This window comes from Bubalus kerabau, chromosome X (assembly GCF_029407905.1).
Source record: "Bubalus kerabau isolate K-KA32 ecotype Philippines breed swamp buffalo chromosome X, PCC_UOA_SB_1v2, whole genome shotgun sequence".
NCBI classification, from domain to species: domain Eukaryota; kingdom Metazoa; phylum Chordata; class Mammalia; order Artiodactyla; family Bovidae; genus Bubalus; species Bubalus kerabau.
Window position 1 is genome coordinate 131,248,273 of NC_073647.1, and position 19,750 is coordinate 131,268,022.

At 43.3% G+C, this 19,750-nt stretch overlaps 1 protein-coding gene and 1 long non-coding RNA gene across 2 annotated transcripts; both read right to left on the reverse strand.

Moving 5' to 3' along the window:
• Positions 1-4,827: 4,827 nt before the first annotated feature.
• Positions 4,828-9,132, reverse strand: LOC129638672 (uncharacterized). The gene is made up of 2 exons (XR_008707963.1): positions 8,332-9,132; positions 4,828-5,504 (listed from the first exon to the last, which is right to left on the reverse strand). It is a non-coding gene; the product is annotated as an uncharacterized LOC129638672 (long non-coding RNA).
• Positions 9,133-17,890: 8,758 nt separating this feature from the next.
• LOC129639659 (melanoma-associated antigen B2-like) lies at positions 17,891-19,398 on the reverse strand. Its single transcript, XM_055564809.1, has one exon. It carries the CDS (start codon positions 19,396-19,398, stop codon positions 18,211-18,213), a length of 1,188 nt encoding a protein of 395 aa, XP_055420784.1. The 3' UTR covers positions 17,891-18,210.
• Between the last annotated feature and the right edge of the window lie 352 nt (positions 19,399-19,750).

Genomic DNA, 19,750 nt, shown 5'->3' on the forward strand with positions numbered 1-19,750 from the left:
GGGGGAATGGTCCCTGGAGTCCACATTCAGGTCCTCACCTTGCCTACAGATCAGTTCTGGAATCCACTCTTAGCCACACGAACACGCTGAACATCAGTCCGAGCTCTTCGCAACCAGCACGGAAGTTTTACAGAGACACTTCTGGCTATGGCTGCCCTGTGCATGATCTCTGAGGGATGATGGAAGGGGTGGGGCTCTGTGGGGACCCGTCATTCAGTGTTCAGCAGTCCCTGGGTCATCCCTTAGGTTCCTCACCATGCCGTCTGTCAGAGCCCAGGACCCTTCGCACTGAGGACTTGAGTCCTCCTGCCCCCAAACGAAGCCCTCACCTCTCCGAGTCCCTAGTGGGGAATCAGGGCACTTCTCTGTGCATCTCTCCTTGACAGGGGGAGCGCCACTCCATGAGCCTTCCTCCTTGGTGGGAGAGACCCTCTCATCAGCACTGATGGTCCTCATCTTCCCAGTGGTGATGGCCAAGATGCCACCCTCCTAGGAACTGGGGTTCCATCCATTCCCTCGCTGAGACCAGACAGAAATGAAGAGGCTTCTCATCCCTATAACTCTGCCTGGAGCCTCTGAGGTTAGGAATAGGGGCAGGGGTATGTAAAGCCTCCTCATTTGTGGGTCTAGTGATACTCCTTTCTTCACTCAGGGACCTCACCATGGTCCTGGCCAGTCCTGGGACCTGACTCTCCAACGTGAGATTCTCCCTCTACTGAACTGAGGCCATTCTTCTTAGAATGAGACTTTGACCTCACAGAGAACTACAAGGCTTATAAGAGGGAATGTCCTGTCTGGGCATTTTAGACCTGAGAGAAAGTTTGGGCAGGTCTCTGAATGACCTGTATTTTATGGTGGTTGTCTCTCCAGTCTCCACTTATGGGGGCCCATATTTGGCTCTCTCTTGGATTAAAAGATTCCTGGGGAACACCACATCCAAGCAAACTCTTGAGCAGTGTCCCTAATGCAAACCTTACAGTTTCATGTCCCAGACTTGATCTGAGATGGGGAAAATAACACAGAAGGCAGGGGGCAGAATGAGGTGTGCTCCCAGAGAAAAATGCTGCTCCATCCTTTTCAAAAGCCAGAGTCAGTCTCTTTTCATGACTTGTTTTAATTGATTGACAGGCATATTTTTCAAACATTGTACTGCATGTAATCATGCGTCACAAATACTGTGTTTCATTAAAAACTGAAAGTTTATGGTAAACCATGCATTGAACACGTCTATGGCATCATTTTCCCAACATCATGTATTCACTTGGGGTCCCTGTTCCATATATTGTTAATTCTTTAAATATTTTAAACTCTTTCCTTATTTTATTTCTTATGGTGCTCTGATCAGTTGTCTTTGTTACTATTGTAACACACTTGTAATTAAGCTATGTGCATTTCTTAGACATCTTCTAGTAAGTGTACAATAGGATTAAAAACTTTTATAAGCACTGGGAACCCCCCAAATTCCTAATGATTTACTCTATGGCAATTTTCACTTTTCTACAGTGATCTACAACCCAAGTCACGATATCTGAGATATGAGTACAATTCTAAAGGAAAAAAGCCATCCAAGATGGTTTTGTGCTATTCTTATTGAGGTTATTAGACACTGCACAGAGAGACGATCTTACTGTCACTATCATCTGTTTCTCTTCTTTATTCCTGTCATTTATTGATATAGCCTTCAAGGCTTTGTGCCTGAAGAAGTGTATTGGAATATATCCCGAGTCCTTGCTTTTATCCCAAGATACATTTGAGTGTTAAGGAACACAAGCCCTGCTTTAGGGCAAGAGGAGTATAACAGCATCGGATCTAGAGGAATTCAGAGAGGAATCTAATTCCAGGCCTATCAGTTACTAGTGTTCCCCAGCAAGGGCTCACTGCCCGATGCACCTAGAAGCCAATACTATGGAACAGGCTTTTGAGAGACAAACTTTAATCCAAGGTGGAGGAGCAAGAAGACAGGAAGTGGGGCTCTGAAATCTGTCTCCTCAATCCAGAGTTTTAGGTAAAATGAAAGGGTTTAGGGGAACTGCAAACTTGGAAGCTAATTGGCTAGTCTTAAATTAGTTCATGTAAGCTATTCATCGGAGAAGGCGATGGCACCCCACTCCAGTACTCTTGCCTGGAAAATCCCACGGACGGAGGAGCCTGGTAGGCTGCAATCCATGGGGTCACTAAGAGTCGGGCACGACTGTGCAACTGCACTTCCACTTTTCACTTTCATGCATTGGAGAAGGAAATGGCAACCCACTCCAGTATTCTTGCCTGGAGAATCCCAGGGACAGAGGAGCCTGGTGGGCTGCCGTCTATGGGGTCGCACAGAGTCGGACATGACTGAAGCGACTTAGCAGCAGCAGCAGCAAGCTATTCATGCTGCTAGAAGCCAGATTTTCCGTATTGAAGGACTTCATACAGTTCTTCCCTGGCAACATTCCTACTCTCAGAGTTTCACAGACTGAACCCTCTTGGTTCTGCAGTCATCCTGGAAACATAGGTTCCTTTTTGGCACATGCATAGTGCTGCCTCTAAAAATAACTCAAGGTTTGATTAATCAACAACCTGTTTTAAGGAGGCAAAACCACTTTAAACTGGTCAATGCTTTATGCTTCAATCCCCCCATTTCTCTTTGTACATTCTTCAAGCTTGTGGGAAATCATCCTCAATTTGGTTAATGAGTCTCAAATTCTGTAGAAAATGATAATCCCAGGTCCCAGAGTTTTGTACCTCCAGGACTGGAGTGTTACTTACGCACTGACAAGGTTGGATTAATTGGCATTTAAGAAAGGTGATTATCAAAGGCTTTTTTTCCTTCACATGTCTTTTCAGGCTATTGCTTGAAGTTTGGCGTTTTGGTGCCTGCATGGAATTTATTACTATTGGGTCATCTGTCTTGGCTCTTCCTGGCCACTCCTCAGCCCAAACTGAGCTCTGCAGTTGACTGACCAATTTCTCCCACTGTAGTGCTCAAAATAGTTTACATCTTGGCCAGCAAACAGAGCCTGGATCTACTGTCTTTAAACAATGCTTGCTGCCTCTTCCCAGCCTTCATGGATTGAAGTGGACATCAACCAGCACTCTTATCAGGAACTTAAGTTCTCCCTGGAAAGCCCTTGCATTCATGGGAGCTGTAGGAAAGCCTTCAGGGCTTCTCTATCTGTGGCTCAGAGCGCTTAGTTCCTCTCTAGGGAGAAAAATGGGCAAACTTGAGGCATCGCCCCTTAATTTAGGACCCAATTCCATCTCCTAGTTTGGTTTCTGGAAAGCATTGGCTGTATGAGTTCCCTGGAGAAACCACTGAGAAGAATGGACAGTCTCAAGCTGACCAGCTTGGATCTGAGGATTCACTTAAAAAACCCTGAAATGTTTTCCCTTATTATATGTGGTTGTCAAACTGTAGCTCGAAAGGCACGCATGCTACCTAGCTTCCAAGATATCTGTCCCACCAGTTCCAAGACTGGAGCCCATTTGGTCACAGGCTCCTAATGTTTCTGCCTGGCCATGTGCTGAGGGCATGCTTGTCTACTGAAGAGGGTCCTATAGAAGTTCAGGCTCTGTCTCAGTCTCCACGTAGAAAAACTTACCTAGTGAGTGATTGCATCACATTGAAGAAAGTGAAAGAGGAAGCTGTCTTAGACTCAGGCAGAGCTGACTTTCAGAGAGCAATTCAGGAGCACACACATTCAAACACCGATTTCCTCACTTCCTTTCTGAGCATGCTGGGGTTTAATCTGTCTGGTAGATGACCAAAATACTTTACCCCTCCAGCAGAGATCACCGACAAGCAAATCTAGATGTCTGGGCAATTTCCAGGGGAAATACATTCACTCCAAGGCCTCTATGTACCCCATGGCCTTTAAGACCACAACCAATGGCTATTTTTCCTGGTAAAATTTCATTTTTAACATCACACATGCACAAATATATAAAAGTAGTTCAGTACGACCTCCCTGCTGATACAGAATAGGATTATACTCTTCAGTGAGGAAACACCAGAATGTGGCCTTTTGTATGAAATTCCTTAGCCGGATTAGGGTGCATTCTTCTGTTTGTGAGAGGGACTTTTCCTGCTTTATACTCCCTCATCTTACATTTATGCTCATACCACAACAAGGTAATCAGGGCTGGTTTCATTAAGAATACACTCGTGTGGAACTCCAAATATCATAAGAGACTACTACAAACAACCATATGCAAATAAAATGAACAATCTAGAAGAAATGCACAGATTCTTTGAGAGGTACAGCCTTTCAAGACTAACCAAGGAAGAAATAGAGAACGTGAGTAGATGGATCACAAGTACTGAAAGAGTGATTTAAAATTTTCCAATAAAATGTCCAGGACCAGGTGGCTTCTCGGGTAATTCTATCAAACAATTAGAGATTCTATCAACCTCTTCCAAAAAAAAAAAAAAATACAGAGGGAGGAACACTCTCAAGCTCATTCTATGAGGCCACCATCACGCTGAGAGCAAAACCAGATAGAGAAGCACACACGAAAAAAAAGAAAAGAAAAGAAAATGACAGGCCAATATCACTGAAGAACACAGATGGAAAAATCCTGAACAAAATACTAGCAAACCAAAATAGACAGTCTCTTCAATAAGTGGTGCCTTGAAAACTGGACAGTTACATGTAAAATAATGAATTTAGAACATTCTCTAACACTATACACAAAAATAAACTCAAAATGGATCAAAGACCGAAATGTAAACCCAGATTCTATAAAACCCTCAGAGGAAAACCTAGGAAGAACACTCACTGTTTGACATAAGTTGCAGCAGTATTTTTTTCTTTTAGTAAAATGGTTTTTGATCCACCTCCTGGAGTAATGAAAATAAAAAGAAAAACAAACAGGTGACCTTTAATGAAAGTCAAAAGCTTCCACACAGCAAAAGAAACCAAAAACAAAAAGACAACTCACAGAATGAGAGGAAATATTTGCAAACAACAGCACAATAATCTCCAAAATATATAAATAGTTCATGCACCTCTGTGTCAAATAAACAATCCCATAAAAAAGAAGGCAGAGTGTATAAACAAACATTCCTTCAAAGAAGACATACAGATGACCAAAAAGCCTATGAAAAGATGCTCACCATCACTAATTATGGGAAAAATGCAAATGAAAAGTACAATGAGGTATCACCTCACACCAGCCAGAATGGTCATCAACCCAAAATCTGCAAACAACAAACGATGGAGTGTGGAAAAAAGGGAACACTGTTGCACTCTCAGTGGGAACACAAATTGACACAGTCACTACGGAGAACATTATGGAAGTTCCTTGAAAAACAAAAAATAGAGTTACCATATGATTTACCAATCCCACTCTTGGTACATATCCAGAGAATACCATGATTCATAAATATACATGCACTCCAATCTTCATTGCAGCACTATTTACATTAGCGAAGATATCAGTTCAGTTCAGTTCAGTAGCTCAGTCGTGTCCGGCTCTTTGCGAACCCATGAATCGCAGCGAAGATATGGAAGTAACCTAAATGTCTATCAACAGAGGAATGAATAAAGCAAATGTCGTAAATATATACAGTGGAATATTATTCAGCCATAAAAAGAATTAATTAATGATATGTGCAGCAACATGGATGGACCTAGGGAATGTCATACTAAGTAAAGTAAGACAGAGGAAGACAAATAACATATGTTATCACTCGTAAGCGGAACCTAATTTTTAAAAAAGGACACAAATGAACTTGCTTCCCTGGTGGCTCAGCTGGTAAAAAATCTACCTGCAATGTGGGAGACCTGGCTTTGATCCCGGGGTTGGGAAGACCCCCTGGAGAAGGGAACGGCTACCCACTCCAGTATCCCGGCCTGGAGAATTCCATGGACTGTATAGGCCATGGGGTCGCAAAGAGTCAGATAAGACAGCGACTTTCATTTCACTTCACAAATAAACTCATTTACAAAATACAAACCGACTTATGGATATCGAAAACAAGCTTATGATTACCACTGGAGAAATGTTGGGGGAGGGATACTTTAGGAGCCTGAGATAAACATACACGACTGTTGTGTCTGACTCTTCGTGACTCCATGGACTGTAGTCCACCAGGACCCTCCATCCATGGAATTTTCCAGGTCAGAATACTGCAGTGAGTTTCGATTTCCTGCTCTAGGGGATCTTCCTGACCCAGGGACTGAACCCACTTATTTTGTGTCTCCTGCATTGGCAGGTGATTCTTTACCACTGTGCTACTTGGGAAGCCCACATCTACAACTAATATATATAATAGCAATAACCCCAAAGTGCCTACTGTATAACACAGGGACCTGTACTCAATAATCTGTAGTAATCTGTATGACAAAAGAGTCTGAAAATGAGTGAATATGTGTATGTATAACTGAATCACTCTGTTATATACCTGAAACTAACGCAACATTTTAAATTAATTATACTCAATAAAACACAATAGAAAAATAATACTACCATAATATCCAGCAATCTGACTCCTGAGCACATAGCCTGAGAAAATCATAATTTGAAAATGGAAGAAACACCCCAATGTAAATTGCAGCAATATTTACAATACCCAAGACATGGGAGCAACATAAATGTCCATCAACAGAGGAGTAGATAAACATGTGGTCCAGAAATACAAAGGAATATTACTCAGCCATAGGAAAGAATGCCATTTGCAGCAACATGGATGGACCTAGGGATTGTCATACTAAGTGAAGTAAGTCAAAGACAAATATATCCTTCATATGTGGAATCTAATTTTAAAAAGTGATAAAATGAACTTAATACAAAACAGAAAACTTACAGATCCTGAAAACGAACTTATGGGTACTAAAGGGGAAATGTAGTGAGGGAGGGATATATCAGGAGCTTGAGATCAATGTACACACACCCCTATATATAAAATATATAACCAATAAGGACCTCCTGCATAGCACAGGGAACTCTAATCAATATTCTGAGATAACCTATATGAGAATAGAAACTGAAAATGAATTTATACGTGTGTGTGTGTGTGTGTGTAACAGCATTACTTTGCTATATGCCTAAAACTAACACAACATTGTAAAACTATACTCCAATAATTTTTGAAAAATAGAATACCTGGGCATATATCTGAAGAAAACCATAATTTGAATAGGAACAAGCACCCCCATGTTCCTTGCAGCACTGTTTACAAGAGCCAAGACATGGAAACAACCTAAAGGTCCATCAACACATGAAAAAGATGTGATACATAAATACAATGGAAGAATACTCAGCCATAAGAAAGAATGAAAGAATGCCATTTTCAGCAACATGGATGGACCTAGAGATTGTCTGAGTAAGTCAAAGACAAATACCGTAGTATATTGCTCATAGGTAAATCTAATTTTTTAAAATGACACAAATGGACTTATTTACAAAACAGAAACAGACTCGCAAAATTTGAAACAGACTTAGGGTTACCAAAGGAGAACTTTCTGGGCAAGGATACATTAGAAGCTTGAGATGAACATACACATACAACCAATATAGAAAATAGATAACTGAACAGAACCTCCTATACTCAATATTCTATAATAGCCTATATGGGAAAAGAATCTGGAAAAGATTGAATATATGTGTAACTGAATCACTTTGCTGTACACCTGAAAATAACACAAGATTGTAATTCAACAAATCTCCAATAATTTTTTTTAAAAGAATATCCATCTGTAACAATACCTCTGTGCTGTCACCTTAGGCAAAGGGGAAAACTCCCATCACCTCCATACAGCAAGGTTTCCAGTCCAGGAGCAAGGTGCTTTATCTCCCGATTCAGAGGACCCTCATTAATTACAGGTTGAATGAAGTCTCACCACATTCATCCCATAGCCAACTCCTACTAGCCAATCCCAACACATAAAACAGTCAGACACAGACAAACATAGGCAATTAAATCCAAAGGCCTGGAACCTTAAGCCAGTGTTCAGAGCTCTAACCCAATCATTTGAGCACCTCAGTAGCGCTAACCTCTGACATTGTCCTCTTAGGTTGGGTCTTTAACCCAGGACTGTAGCCTTAGGATTCGAATCAGACAGAAGAAACTCTCCTAGGTGGGACTCTAACCCACAGTGGTATTGTCGTTCTTCAATCAATTCATCACATCTGACTCTGTGCAACCAAATGGACTGCAGTATACAAGGCTTCCCTGTCCTTCACTTTCTCCTCAGGTTTGCTCAAACTCATGCCCACTGAGTCAGTGATGCCATCCAACCATCTCATCCTCTCTTAACACATAGTCCTGATGAGATTATTAGACTACAGGCACATTCTAACTTCATATAGCACATTTAGTAAGAGGCATATTTTAAGGAGTTTACTCACCCCAAAGATGTCTGATCCAGGAGCTGTTTCCTTCCTTAAAAGTGAAAGGAGCCCCAGAAGCCAGAGGAGCCCAGAGTGCCATGGCTAGGAAACAGGAACCTGAGAGCCAACTCTCTAGACAAACTCAGTATAGGTGACACTCAGGGTTGGTGTTGAAGGCCCACCAGGGGCTACAGTGCATCAAGCAGATGGTCACAAGTCCTAAACCTCAACAAGGCTGCCCAAACTCACGGAACATGGGCTCACTGCCCGATGCTCAGAGAAGTCAACACTTATGGCAAGAGTTTTAGAGAAAAGAGCTTTACTGCAAGGCCTACAAATGCAGGACGCAAGGTATCAAATCTCTGTTCAACCCAGGAGCCTGGGTGCAATCTAAGGGGTCAGGGGAATTTCTAACTTGGAAGCTAATTGGCTAGTCTTCAATTAGTCCCTTTTCGCTACTTAGGTTACAGGAAGCCAGGTTTTCCTCATTGAAGGAGGTCTCACTTTGTAAATGGCCGGGGGCAATATTTCTCTTCTCTGAGTTTTGCAGACTGAAGAGCTTGGCTCCGGGGTCATATTGAGGTCATGTGTTCCTTCTTGGACACATGCAGTTCTTTCCTTGTAAAATGACTCAAGGTGTGATTAATCAACAATCTATTTGAGAAGGTCAAACCAGTTTAAGCTGGTCAGTTGTTTCACATGCTGTTTCACTAGCCCCCTGAACCCCAGCACATTACCGAAACTCCTAGGCAAAGAAAATCTCAGCGAACTAAATGTTGCCTAGCAAGGAAAATCATGTAACATTCACGCCAGAGGATGTGACATAGAATGTGCTTGAGGTAGAATCTTTCCCAGTTGGAAAGAACTCAGAGTTCTTAGAAATTTTGTCATTGATCAGTATCTTCCCTCCCAGATACCCTTTCATCTAAATAATGAATATTTCCACGTATTTAAGTACTAACAAAAATCTAGAACTTGCCTAGAATTTGCCCAATTACACACAAGATAAAATAATCAAGTAGGTCCTTAAGGAGAGGTCTCTGGCTCCCTCAACTCAGTGTAAAGGTCACCAGTCCAGGAGATTGTGGATTCTCTGAGGCCCTCCATCTGAGGATCTGACCGTGCTCACCACTCCCACTGTCTGGAGTAGCCCACCAGGCAACTTCCCTTGAAATGACCTCTCGCTGAAGGCTCTGCGTTTTCCTAAGGCTCTGAAGCGAGACTGTGTATTAAAAAATGGAGATATCCGTTTGCGGACAAAGGTCCCTGTACTCAAAGCTATGGTTTTTCCAGTAGTCATATATGGATGTGAGAGTTGGACCATAAAGAAGACTGAGTGCTGAAGAACTGATGCTTTCAAACTGTGGTCTTGGAGAAGACTCTTGAGAGTCTCTTGGACAGCAAGGAGATCAAGCCAGTCCATCCTAAAGGAAATCAACCCTGAATATTTATTGGAAGGACTGATGCTGAATCTGACTCCAATACCCTAGCCACCTGATGCGAAGAGCTGGCTCATTGGAAAACACCCTGACGCTAGGAATGAAAGATTGAGGACAGGAGGAGAAGGGGGAAGCAGAGGGTGAGATGGTTGGATGGCATCACTGATTCAATGGACATGAGTTTGAGAAAACTCTTGGAGACAGTGAAGGGCAGGGAGGCCTGCTGAGCTGCAGTCCATGGGGTCTCAAAGAATCAGACACAACTGAGTGACTGAGGATGCACACACACACACACAGACACACACCACTCCATGATATGTATATATCATATATCTATCCATTGATACATCAACGGACATTTAGGCTGCTTCCCTGTATTGGTTATTGTGAATAATGCTGCAACAAATACAGGAATGAAAATATCTCTTGGAGAGTCTAATTTTAATTTTTTTGGATTAAAACCCAGAAGTGGGCTTGCTGAATCATATGGTAATTCAATTTTTAATTTTTTGAGGAACCTCAATACAGTTTTCCACGATGGTTGCACCCATGGACATTCTCACTAACATTATAAAAGAGTTCTCTAAATGCTTGCACTTAATCATCTTACTCTGTCCTGGAGAGGGAGCAAGACAATCAACTTTTCAAATGATTGTTGTGGTAAAACCACTTAACATCAGATCTACTCACTTAAATATTTAGGCACACAATACAGTAATGTTAAATATAGGCACAATGTTACCCAGCAGATCTCTGGAATTGCTTCATCTTGCATAACTGAAACGTTATACCAAGTGAAAAGCAACTGCTCATGCACATGCACATGCAGTCACCATGTGCAGTGATCTTGGAGCCCCCCAAAATGAAGTCTCTCACCGTTTCCATTGTTTTTCCATCTATTTGCCATGAAGTGATGGGACCGGATGCCATGATCTTTGGTTTTTGAATGTTGAGTTTTAAGCCAGCTTTTTCTCTTCTCTTTCACTTTCATCGAGGCTCTTTAGTTCTTCTTTGCTTTCTGCCATAAGGATGGTATCATCTGCGAAACCGAGGTTATTGATATTTCTCCCTGCAATCTTGATTCCAGCTTGTGCTTCATCCAGCCAAGCATTTTGCAAGATGTACTCTGCATATAAGTTAAATCAGCAGGGTGACAATATACAACCTTGATGTATTCCTTTCTTTCTAGTTGACGTAGCTATAAGTATTAGCTATTGTATTCTTACAATAATGTAAGCTAGAGAAAACAAAATGTTATTAAGAAAATCTTAAGAGAAAATATATTCACAGGACTGTATTTATCAATATTGTAAGTTTACAGCATGCATTTGCAAGAATTGTCTGTAATTGCCTTATTGACAATATTATATATATTGTCATATAAGGCAATATATATATTGCCTTATATGACAAAAAGACTACAGATGCAAAACACTAAATATCAACAATGAAAAAATAATGTGAAAAGCAATTCGTAGTTAGTTACAGGTATAATGATTCAAGCATCGATAATGAAGAAGCAGCAATATGATTGCTTTATAGTAGACTAGTGTAACGATAGGATTGCTTCATGGTAGCCAAGCATATATAGTAATGAATGGATCGCTAAAAATTTTTATATCCTATGCTATTTCAGTCATATTTATAATAAAGTGCTGAAAATATTTTTACTTTAAGAGAAAACACTTACCTGTGATGACAGGCTGATGTGCCGTTTACCATTCACAAGAGAGAGATGGGACAGTGTATAGTAATAGAATTCTATCACACCACATTTTTTTTTTTTCAGAATTAAAGGCAAATGTTTAATGAATCATGTTCAAACACAAGCTAGTCAGTGAAGAACTTTAGGTTCAAAGGGCCAGATGTTCTACATCCCTAAGAAACCGCAATCAGCTTCTCAACCTGATTGAGTATTTTCACACTGTATCTTGCTGCCACAAAATTAGTTGCGCATTTTTGAGTGTTGATCTATCACTAAAAGCACACCACATTTGAGTGACGGGATATTTGTCTTTGTCTGACTACACTTAAGGAGAAGTCGATGGCACCCAACTCCAGTACTCTTGCCTGGAAAATCCCATGGATGGGAGGAGCCTGGTAGGCTGCAGTCCATGGGGTCGCTGAGGGTTGGACACGACTGAGCGACTTCACTTTCACTTTTCACTTTCATGCATTAGAGAAGGAAATGGCAACCCACTGCAGTGTTCTTGCCTTGAGAATCCCAGGGACGGGGGAGCCTGGTGGGCTGCCGTCTATGGGGTCGCACAGAGTCGGACACGACTGAAGCGACTTAGCAGCAGCAGCAGACTTCACGTAATATGAAAATTTCAAAGATGTCCATTTTCTCCACTTTTACTCAACATGATTTCAGAAGTCTTAGCCGTGGCAATCAGAGAACAGAAGAAATAAAAGGAATCCAAGTTGGAAAAGAAGTGAAACTGGCACTGTTTGCAGATGACATGATACTAGACATAGAAAAGCCTCATGTTGCTGCGAGAAAACTACTGGAGCTCATCAATGAATTGGTCAAGTTGCAGGATACAAAATTAATACCCAGTGATTTTCTTAATGACATATGGGAAAGCACCTGTTGCCTCTTGTTTGCAAAAGCTGCTTCCCCTATTATTTAGATATTTTGAAGTCAAACCTCTTTCTGAAATTATCAGATCATCCTTTGCTGGCATTAAATTTTCCAGCTTTAGATCCTTCACCCACTTTTGCTTTAGGTTGTCATAATGACTTTGCTTTTTCCTCAATCATGTTCGAGTCTATGGATATGCCTTGCTTATAGCAATCCTGCACCCACATACAAGCTATATTTTCAATACAAGATAAAAACTTATTTCACAAAAAGCACAAGTTTTTCACACCTGCTGGTGTAGCTGCAGTGATGGCTTCATAAAGTTCCTTTTCTTTTTCTTACAGTGGTCCTTATGCTGGATTCATTCATCTTGAAATGGTGGCAACCACGACTGCAGATCCAAATCAGTATACAAGGAGCAACTCAACTTTTTTGTATAATGTCATGACTTTCTCTGCTTCGTGAGAGCACTTCCAGCACCACTAGGGGCACTTCACATGAGTCCTATTGTGTTACTCAAAGTTTACAGTATCGTACTAAACAGAGTAAGAAATAGCTGTGAACCACTGGTGATCACATTTGCTGAGATAACAGTTTAGTATAGAAACTGTTCATCATAGATGAATAATAGTGCTATTCATGATCCATAAGTGCGTGTGTGTGTGTGTGTGTTGTTCTTACCCATTTCAAGTGCAGCTGATCTAAGTTGTATGCTTACCTGTGGTACTGCAATTTCTTAATTGGATTCTGGACCTTCTATAAAGGTTATTTTGCTACTTATATACTCTTAACATCTGGGTTGCTGAGGGGAAACAGGGGCTGGGAATTCCCGTTCCACTGTATTGCAGATGCCACACAGACAAGACCTTTTTTTTTTTTTTTTTATTTCCCAATAGGAACAATTTCACTCACTGTCCATTATCATTGGCAAAAAACTCCCAATTCTCTTGTCCTGTCATCTTGTTCTGAACCACAAAAGGAGATTCACGGATTTCTGACTCAATATAAAAACCTTTGTACGTATACTGAAATACAGCAATAAATGGGATATACTTTGTTCATAAACACAAATACAGAAGTCAAATTAACCTTCAATTACAAGAAGGGTATTTCAATAGTGCCACAAAGAAAGCCCTAAACAGAAAAAGATACATCTCCCAGTTACTGAGGTCAAGCAAGAACAAAACAAGACATAAAATGTGTTCCCTTCAGATCCACCTTGGCACTCAATTACTTGGAATACTTACTTCTCTTTTCAACCACAAGATGAAGCATCTTCCCTGGATGTCACTATGTGGGAGGAGCTGGCAGACTTGGTTCTGGAACGTGCCCTGCCCATGGCGGTAGCGCTCTTGTCTTTCTCAGCTCTCAAGGCCTCTCTCTACCTCATCCCATGATGGAATTCAGGACCCCTGAGGGCTGACAGCAGCAAGTGGACACTACAGAACCCCAGTGGTTCTGGGTGGCTATTTCTTTCCCTTCTTTTTAAGGGGCTTCACATATATATTTGACAATTCCTACTCTGACCTGAGATTGCCCTCCTTAGACCAAAGGTCTCACGTCCCTGACAACTGTACTGAGACAACAGAGAAAAGAGATGTTCGGCTTGAGAGCTCTGCCTGAAGCCTTCTTACACCTAATATTCTGGGGCATTGCATTCCTCAGTCCAGTTGCATGGGTGTCTTCCTAAAGGCCCTTGCCCCTTTGATTAAAGCCTTCTTGGGAAATGCCACATCCCTGAAAGGCCCTGAGTGCTTTCTCTACTGCGGACCTTGCAGAGAAGGAATCCCTGTCCTAGGAGTGATAAGAGATAGGAAATCCATGGCATAAGTAAGGGGGCCCAGGCAGAGACCTGTGAGGGAAACAAAACGTGGTAACCTGTCCCTTCTCTCTTTCAGCCAGACTTCTCAGGCAATCTCTGTTTTAATAAATAAACTTTATATTTTAGATCTGATAGATATTTTTTATACAAAGGAATGGCTGTGAGATGATGTTTTTGAGTCCCTTACTGATCTTATAAGCTTATCTGCAAGTTAAAACGTTCAGATCTTTTAAGATGTCTGAATCCTCATATGTATGGACAGATGACCCCCTTGTCAGCAAATACTATCTCTTTTTTCCTCTCTTCATATGTCACATTTATTTTGGCATAATTATTATTATTATTGCTCTGGCTATGTATTACAATCTAATAGTTGGACCCGAGAGTCCCTCTTCTTAATGCCTCATACATTTCACAGTAATGAGAATAAAAAGGGAATTAAGGGCACAAGGTCAGATCAGGCTTGCAGGAGTGAGAGGGTGAGCTTTAGACTAACTCAAATCAAGGGCCTATGGCCATCCCTGTCACTTAAACAGCCATGGAGAAGTTTGTCACATCATTCAACTCTCTGAGAGTGCCTCGGGCTCTTTAACCATGAAGGGAGTTTGACAAGCCCTGTCTGGAAGGACTGCTGGCATGTGGTGGTAACTGTAAAGCATCTGCCACAGTGCCTGGCAGGCACCTACCATACCCCTCCCTTCTCAGGACTGGTGGCTATACTTTGCAACGAAGATCTCACCTCCCTTAGGCCTGATATAGGGCTTCCCTGATGGCTCAGCAGGAAAGGATCCGCCTGAGATACAGGAGCTGCAGACTCAGTCTCTGGGTCAGGAAGATGCCCTGGAGGAGGAAATGGCAACCCAGCCTAGAATTCTTCCTTGGAATATCCCATGGACAAAGGAGCCTGGCGGCCTACAGTCCATGGAGTCACAAGAGAGTCAGACATGACTTAGCAATTCAACAAGAAGAAGGCCTGGTATAAAGAAGTGAGGGAGAGCCTTGCCTGACAGTCTTCCCCTGAGCTTTCTAGAACTGACATCAAAGGGGAGGGCATGACTCTCCTTTGCTCCCTCCATTCAGGGATGAGTAGGCCCCTCAGTCTCCACTCGGGCTTCACAATCTGACTTCTGGTGGGGCCTGGGGAATCCCCTCCTTCTTGACCTGAGGCCTATCTCCTCATAGTAAGATCGATACCTCCCTGTGATCCTGGAGGAGGAAATAAGAGTGGCCTTATCTAGCCACCCCTACCCATAGTCTCACAAGAATGAAAGCTGTGGCAAGCTCCTTGGGAATGACAGATGGTTCTTCTCAGGGGCCCAAATCAGGGTCCCAAATTTGACTCTCAGCCAAGCCCAAGACTCCCCCTTCTGTTGACATGGGAACACCACCATCTGACCAAACCCTAACTTTCCTGCTACTCCTCCCTCAGAGCTGAAGGGTCCCTTGGCCTGGTAAATCTGCCTGAGGCCTACTAGGCTGAGAGTAGGGAACATACTGTGTGGCCATCCTGGTATTTGTGTTCCCACGTTCTTTGCTGTCCTCACCGTCTTGGAAAGAACCTGGAAATATTCCCCAACTGGAAACATTCCCTGACTTGCCTTAAAGCTTCTCCACCCAGGCCACTAGTTTCCTGATCCCTGAGGAAGAAGAGGAGTTTGCCTCACAGGCCCACCACAGACCATGGTCTTCTGAGGTTAACAGGAGTGGAAGGAATATGTTCTGCCCCCACTGTGTTTAAGGCGAGGGGTCTTTTCAAGAATTCAGGGTCTTTACCTTGACTTCTGGCACAACGTGGAAATCATACTTCTGCTGAGCTTCTGCTGCTCCCTTTGATCAGGATGAGGTTCCTTACCTCCATGTGATCCTCTGGGAGGAAGTGAGTAGGACTCACCATGTCACCAGGCCTAAGTGGCACAGTGAAGGGAGTTTGACAAGCCTGAAGAATAAGTGAGGCTATGCTAAGGCTTATAGGCTAAGCCCACCAGTTCTGAATTCCTCTGTGTCTGAGATCAGAAGGGAGTGCTGTCCCAGTGACCACCATCCCCCATATTCTTGGGTCTTGCTCTCCTCAATCCTCCTACCTGGGGCCCTCGTCTTGCTTTCTGTGTCTTGGATTAAAGGCCTTTGGGGGAAATTCCACGTCTCTACAAACTCCTGAGCTATGTTTGCTCTACAGTGCTACAGAGAATGGGTCCCTGTCCCAGGAGTGATGAGAGATGGAGAAGCTCTAGTCTAAGGCGGGAGTCCCAGGACAGGTGGCAGTCCTTTAGGGAGAAAAAAGTAGATCAATCTATCTCATCAGCCAGGTGAAGATTCTCATGTCATTTCTGTTCTGATAGGTTTACTTTCCACAGGGAAAAGACTGTAAGGATGCTCTTCAGAGGTTATGTAACATGGCCAACGTACATGCTTGTACTGTCCCTGAATATTGTTTCTTTCACTTATCTATGAGTAATGAATAAGGGATACATATATTTGGTTAAGTACATCTGGTATTCTTATTGCTCTGGCTACACATTTCGATCCAGTAGCTTGAGCATGAGGGCATTCTTTTCTATCACCCAGGACAAATTTTGGAGTACTGAGAAAAGCACTGAAATAAAAGATACAGGGTGGAGACTTTCCTGCTGGTCCAATGGCTAGGACTCCAGGCTCCCAATGCAGGGGGCCCAGGTTCGATCCCTGGTCAGGGAACTAGACCACACGTGCAGCAACTAAGATCCAGCACAGCCAAATAAATATAATAAATAAATAAGGAAAAGGAAATGTCAAATGTTAAAAGGACTTGTTGAATAAAAAAGACAAGGGTATGTCTCAGGTTGGGAGGACAACAGTATGAGTCCTAAAGTAGTGTAGCTGCTACTGCTGAGTCGCTTCAGTCGTGTCTGACTCTGTGCGACCCCACAGACGGCAGCCCACCACGCTCCCCTGTCCCTGGGATTCTCCAGGCAACAACACTGGAGTGGGTAAAGTAGTGTAGAGCAGGAGTCTATTGCCAGCTGTCATTTACCAGCCTTATGTATTTCAGCACAAAACCAAACCCTAACTCTATGAGCCTTGGGCTCTCCCCTGTGAAGTAAGTTTGATAAGCCCTTTCTTGGCAGATTGGTGGAATGTAAGTATTTATGGAAAGCTTCTATCACGTCACCTGTTCTATTGAGAAATTCAGAGCAACAGCAGTTATTACTATGATTATCTTGACCTCAGATGTTACATCAGCTGGATTTTTTTTTTCATTCTATCAGATGTCAGGAACTATGCAGTGTTCCAAGTCGGGAAAATAGAGACCCAACCTCCCAAATCAGCCAAAATTCCACTTAGCAATGAAACCAAAGTAATAGGTTCTCTCCAACCCCTCTTTACCCTGCTTCTTTCTTGTTCTTCCTGAAGTAGAGAGTATCTCAGCCTCTTCCATAGAATGACAGCATCTCTAAGAAACTATACTGAGTGGACAGAGGCCATGACTTTTTTTAACTAAACATCACCAGTACAAGCATGAAGACTTCTTAAGAGCCGATTCTCAATGTTTGTGTAAAAGAAGAGCCACGAATAAATCATTTGCTATAATTTATATTCTCAAACATTCTCGAAAACCATAAACCATAAGCAGAGGCAAGTATGTGTCTTTTACATTAACAAAAAGGGAGACTAAGCAGAGAGTAAAGCCAGCCAAAATCTGAAGAAATTTCAGCTCTCTCCCTAACAATGTATCAATGTTCTGAGCCTCTATTAGTGTGGTGTCTTTCACATTTCTAAGGACATTCTCATCCTAAAGTGATGTTATTCTCATCCTGGATCACAAAAGTGATGTGAGGATTTCCAATATTTATTTGAGAAAACAAAATTCTGACTCCTAAATTTGACAAACAGCAAAGTGTGTGTGACCCATGTTATTCATATACTTATATCATGACTCTAAATGACCTTTCTGTTGAAAAGTTTTAACAACTGAAAATTGGGGGAAATAAAGACAACAAGTTATTGATGCATATCAGGAACACAGGTTGACCGGCTTCTCCAGCCACAAAGTGAACAACGGGCTTCAGATCACACTAGGGGCGAGATGAGCGGCTGGACTCGGCCCTGGGGTGCGCAGTGGCCAAAGCAGAAGGGCCAGTGCTGGCTGAGGCAGCAGTGCCAGGCCTGGCCGAAACAGAACGGCCAGCAGTGGCTGAAGCAGCAGTGCCAGGCCTGGTTGAGGCAGAAGTGCCAGCCCTGGCTGCACCTCTGGCTCCGGTGCTCTCTACTTCCTCTCTCCAAGCCTCTTCATATTGCGGCTGCAAGGCAGGACGGACCGAATCCTTGACCTTGGCCAAAAACTGCAGGACTTTTGTCTTGCTGGTTTCTGTGAGCGCTTTAGGACCGCACAGGAACTCATAGCGAGGGGGATCGCTGCCGGGCACCTGGCGGTACTCCAGGTACTTTTCCCGCACCAGATCTTCTGTGATGAGCTTCCTGGGCTCTCCAAAGATGAAGTGACTTCTTCCATCATAGATGCCCAGCATATTCAGGAACTTCCAGATCTTCTCCTCAGGGGCGTGGTTGCCATTCAGGTAGATGACACCCAGCAGAGGCATCAGAAGACCATTCTTCGGCAGCCCCCCGTCACCTCTCATAGACTCACTGTCGCTGAGATCTAGGTTGCTCACCAGGGTATAGCAGTGACTGTTGGGCCTGACTTCCTTCAGCACCAGGCCAAACACCAGCTCCATACGCTCAGAGGCCCTGCTAAGGATCTCAGGGAATTGTTTCTTGTACCTTCTATTGATTTCCTGCAGCATTTCAGACCTCTCAATGAGCTCGCTCATCTTATACTTAAACAGCAGGTACTCCACCAATATCTCTGCCTTCCTGGTCAGAATATCTGTGTAAGAGCTCGCAGCAGCAGCTGAGGCTTGGGAGGAATTTTCACCTTTATGAACTTGGCCCTTGGCACCTACACCAGATCTATAGCGTGCTGCGCCATGCGCTGCAGATCTCGAGCGTGCTGCGCCACCACCACCAGATCTTTTGGGTATAGCACCTGCAGCAGCACTGGTGGTGCCTTGGGCTCCCTGAGGCCCCTTGGAGGTGCCAGCAGCAGACGAGCTTGACGGAGCGCTCTCTGTATCAGGAGGGGAGGAGGAGGTGGTCTCTTCTCCCCTAGATGTGGACGCCTGATCATGAAGACCCTGGGTCTCAGCTCGGGCCTGGCGACGTTTCTCACGAGCACGGTGCTTACTCTTCTGCCCATGGGGCATGATGGCTGTGGTCAGGGACCGCAGGCGGGAGTCTGGGCCAACAGACAGGAGATTGGGGCACCTGGAGGATGGAGAATGGGGTGACATGAGCACCTTAAAACAGGGAGACTCCACCTTGGCTTAATCAAAGGCCGCCTCTGCAGGTGTCCTTGAGGACACTGCCCTAGGAACCCACAAGCCTCCTGTTTTCCTGCTCAGCCTGTTCCCACAGAATCCCATAGAGGAAGAACAGAGGACTTACTTGTCCTCTGCGTCCTCTCAGCTCTGCTTTGGATTTACTCAGGTGACAGCAGGTACCAGCAGTGGGGTTTTCTAAGTTCTACTTCAGTATTATCACGTCAAGTCCTGGCGG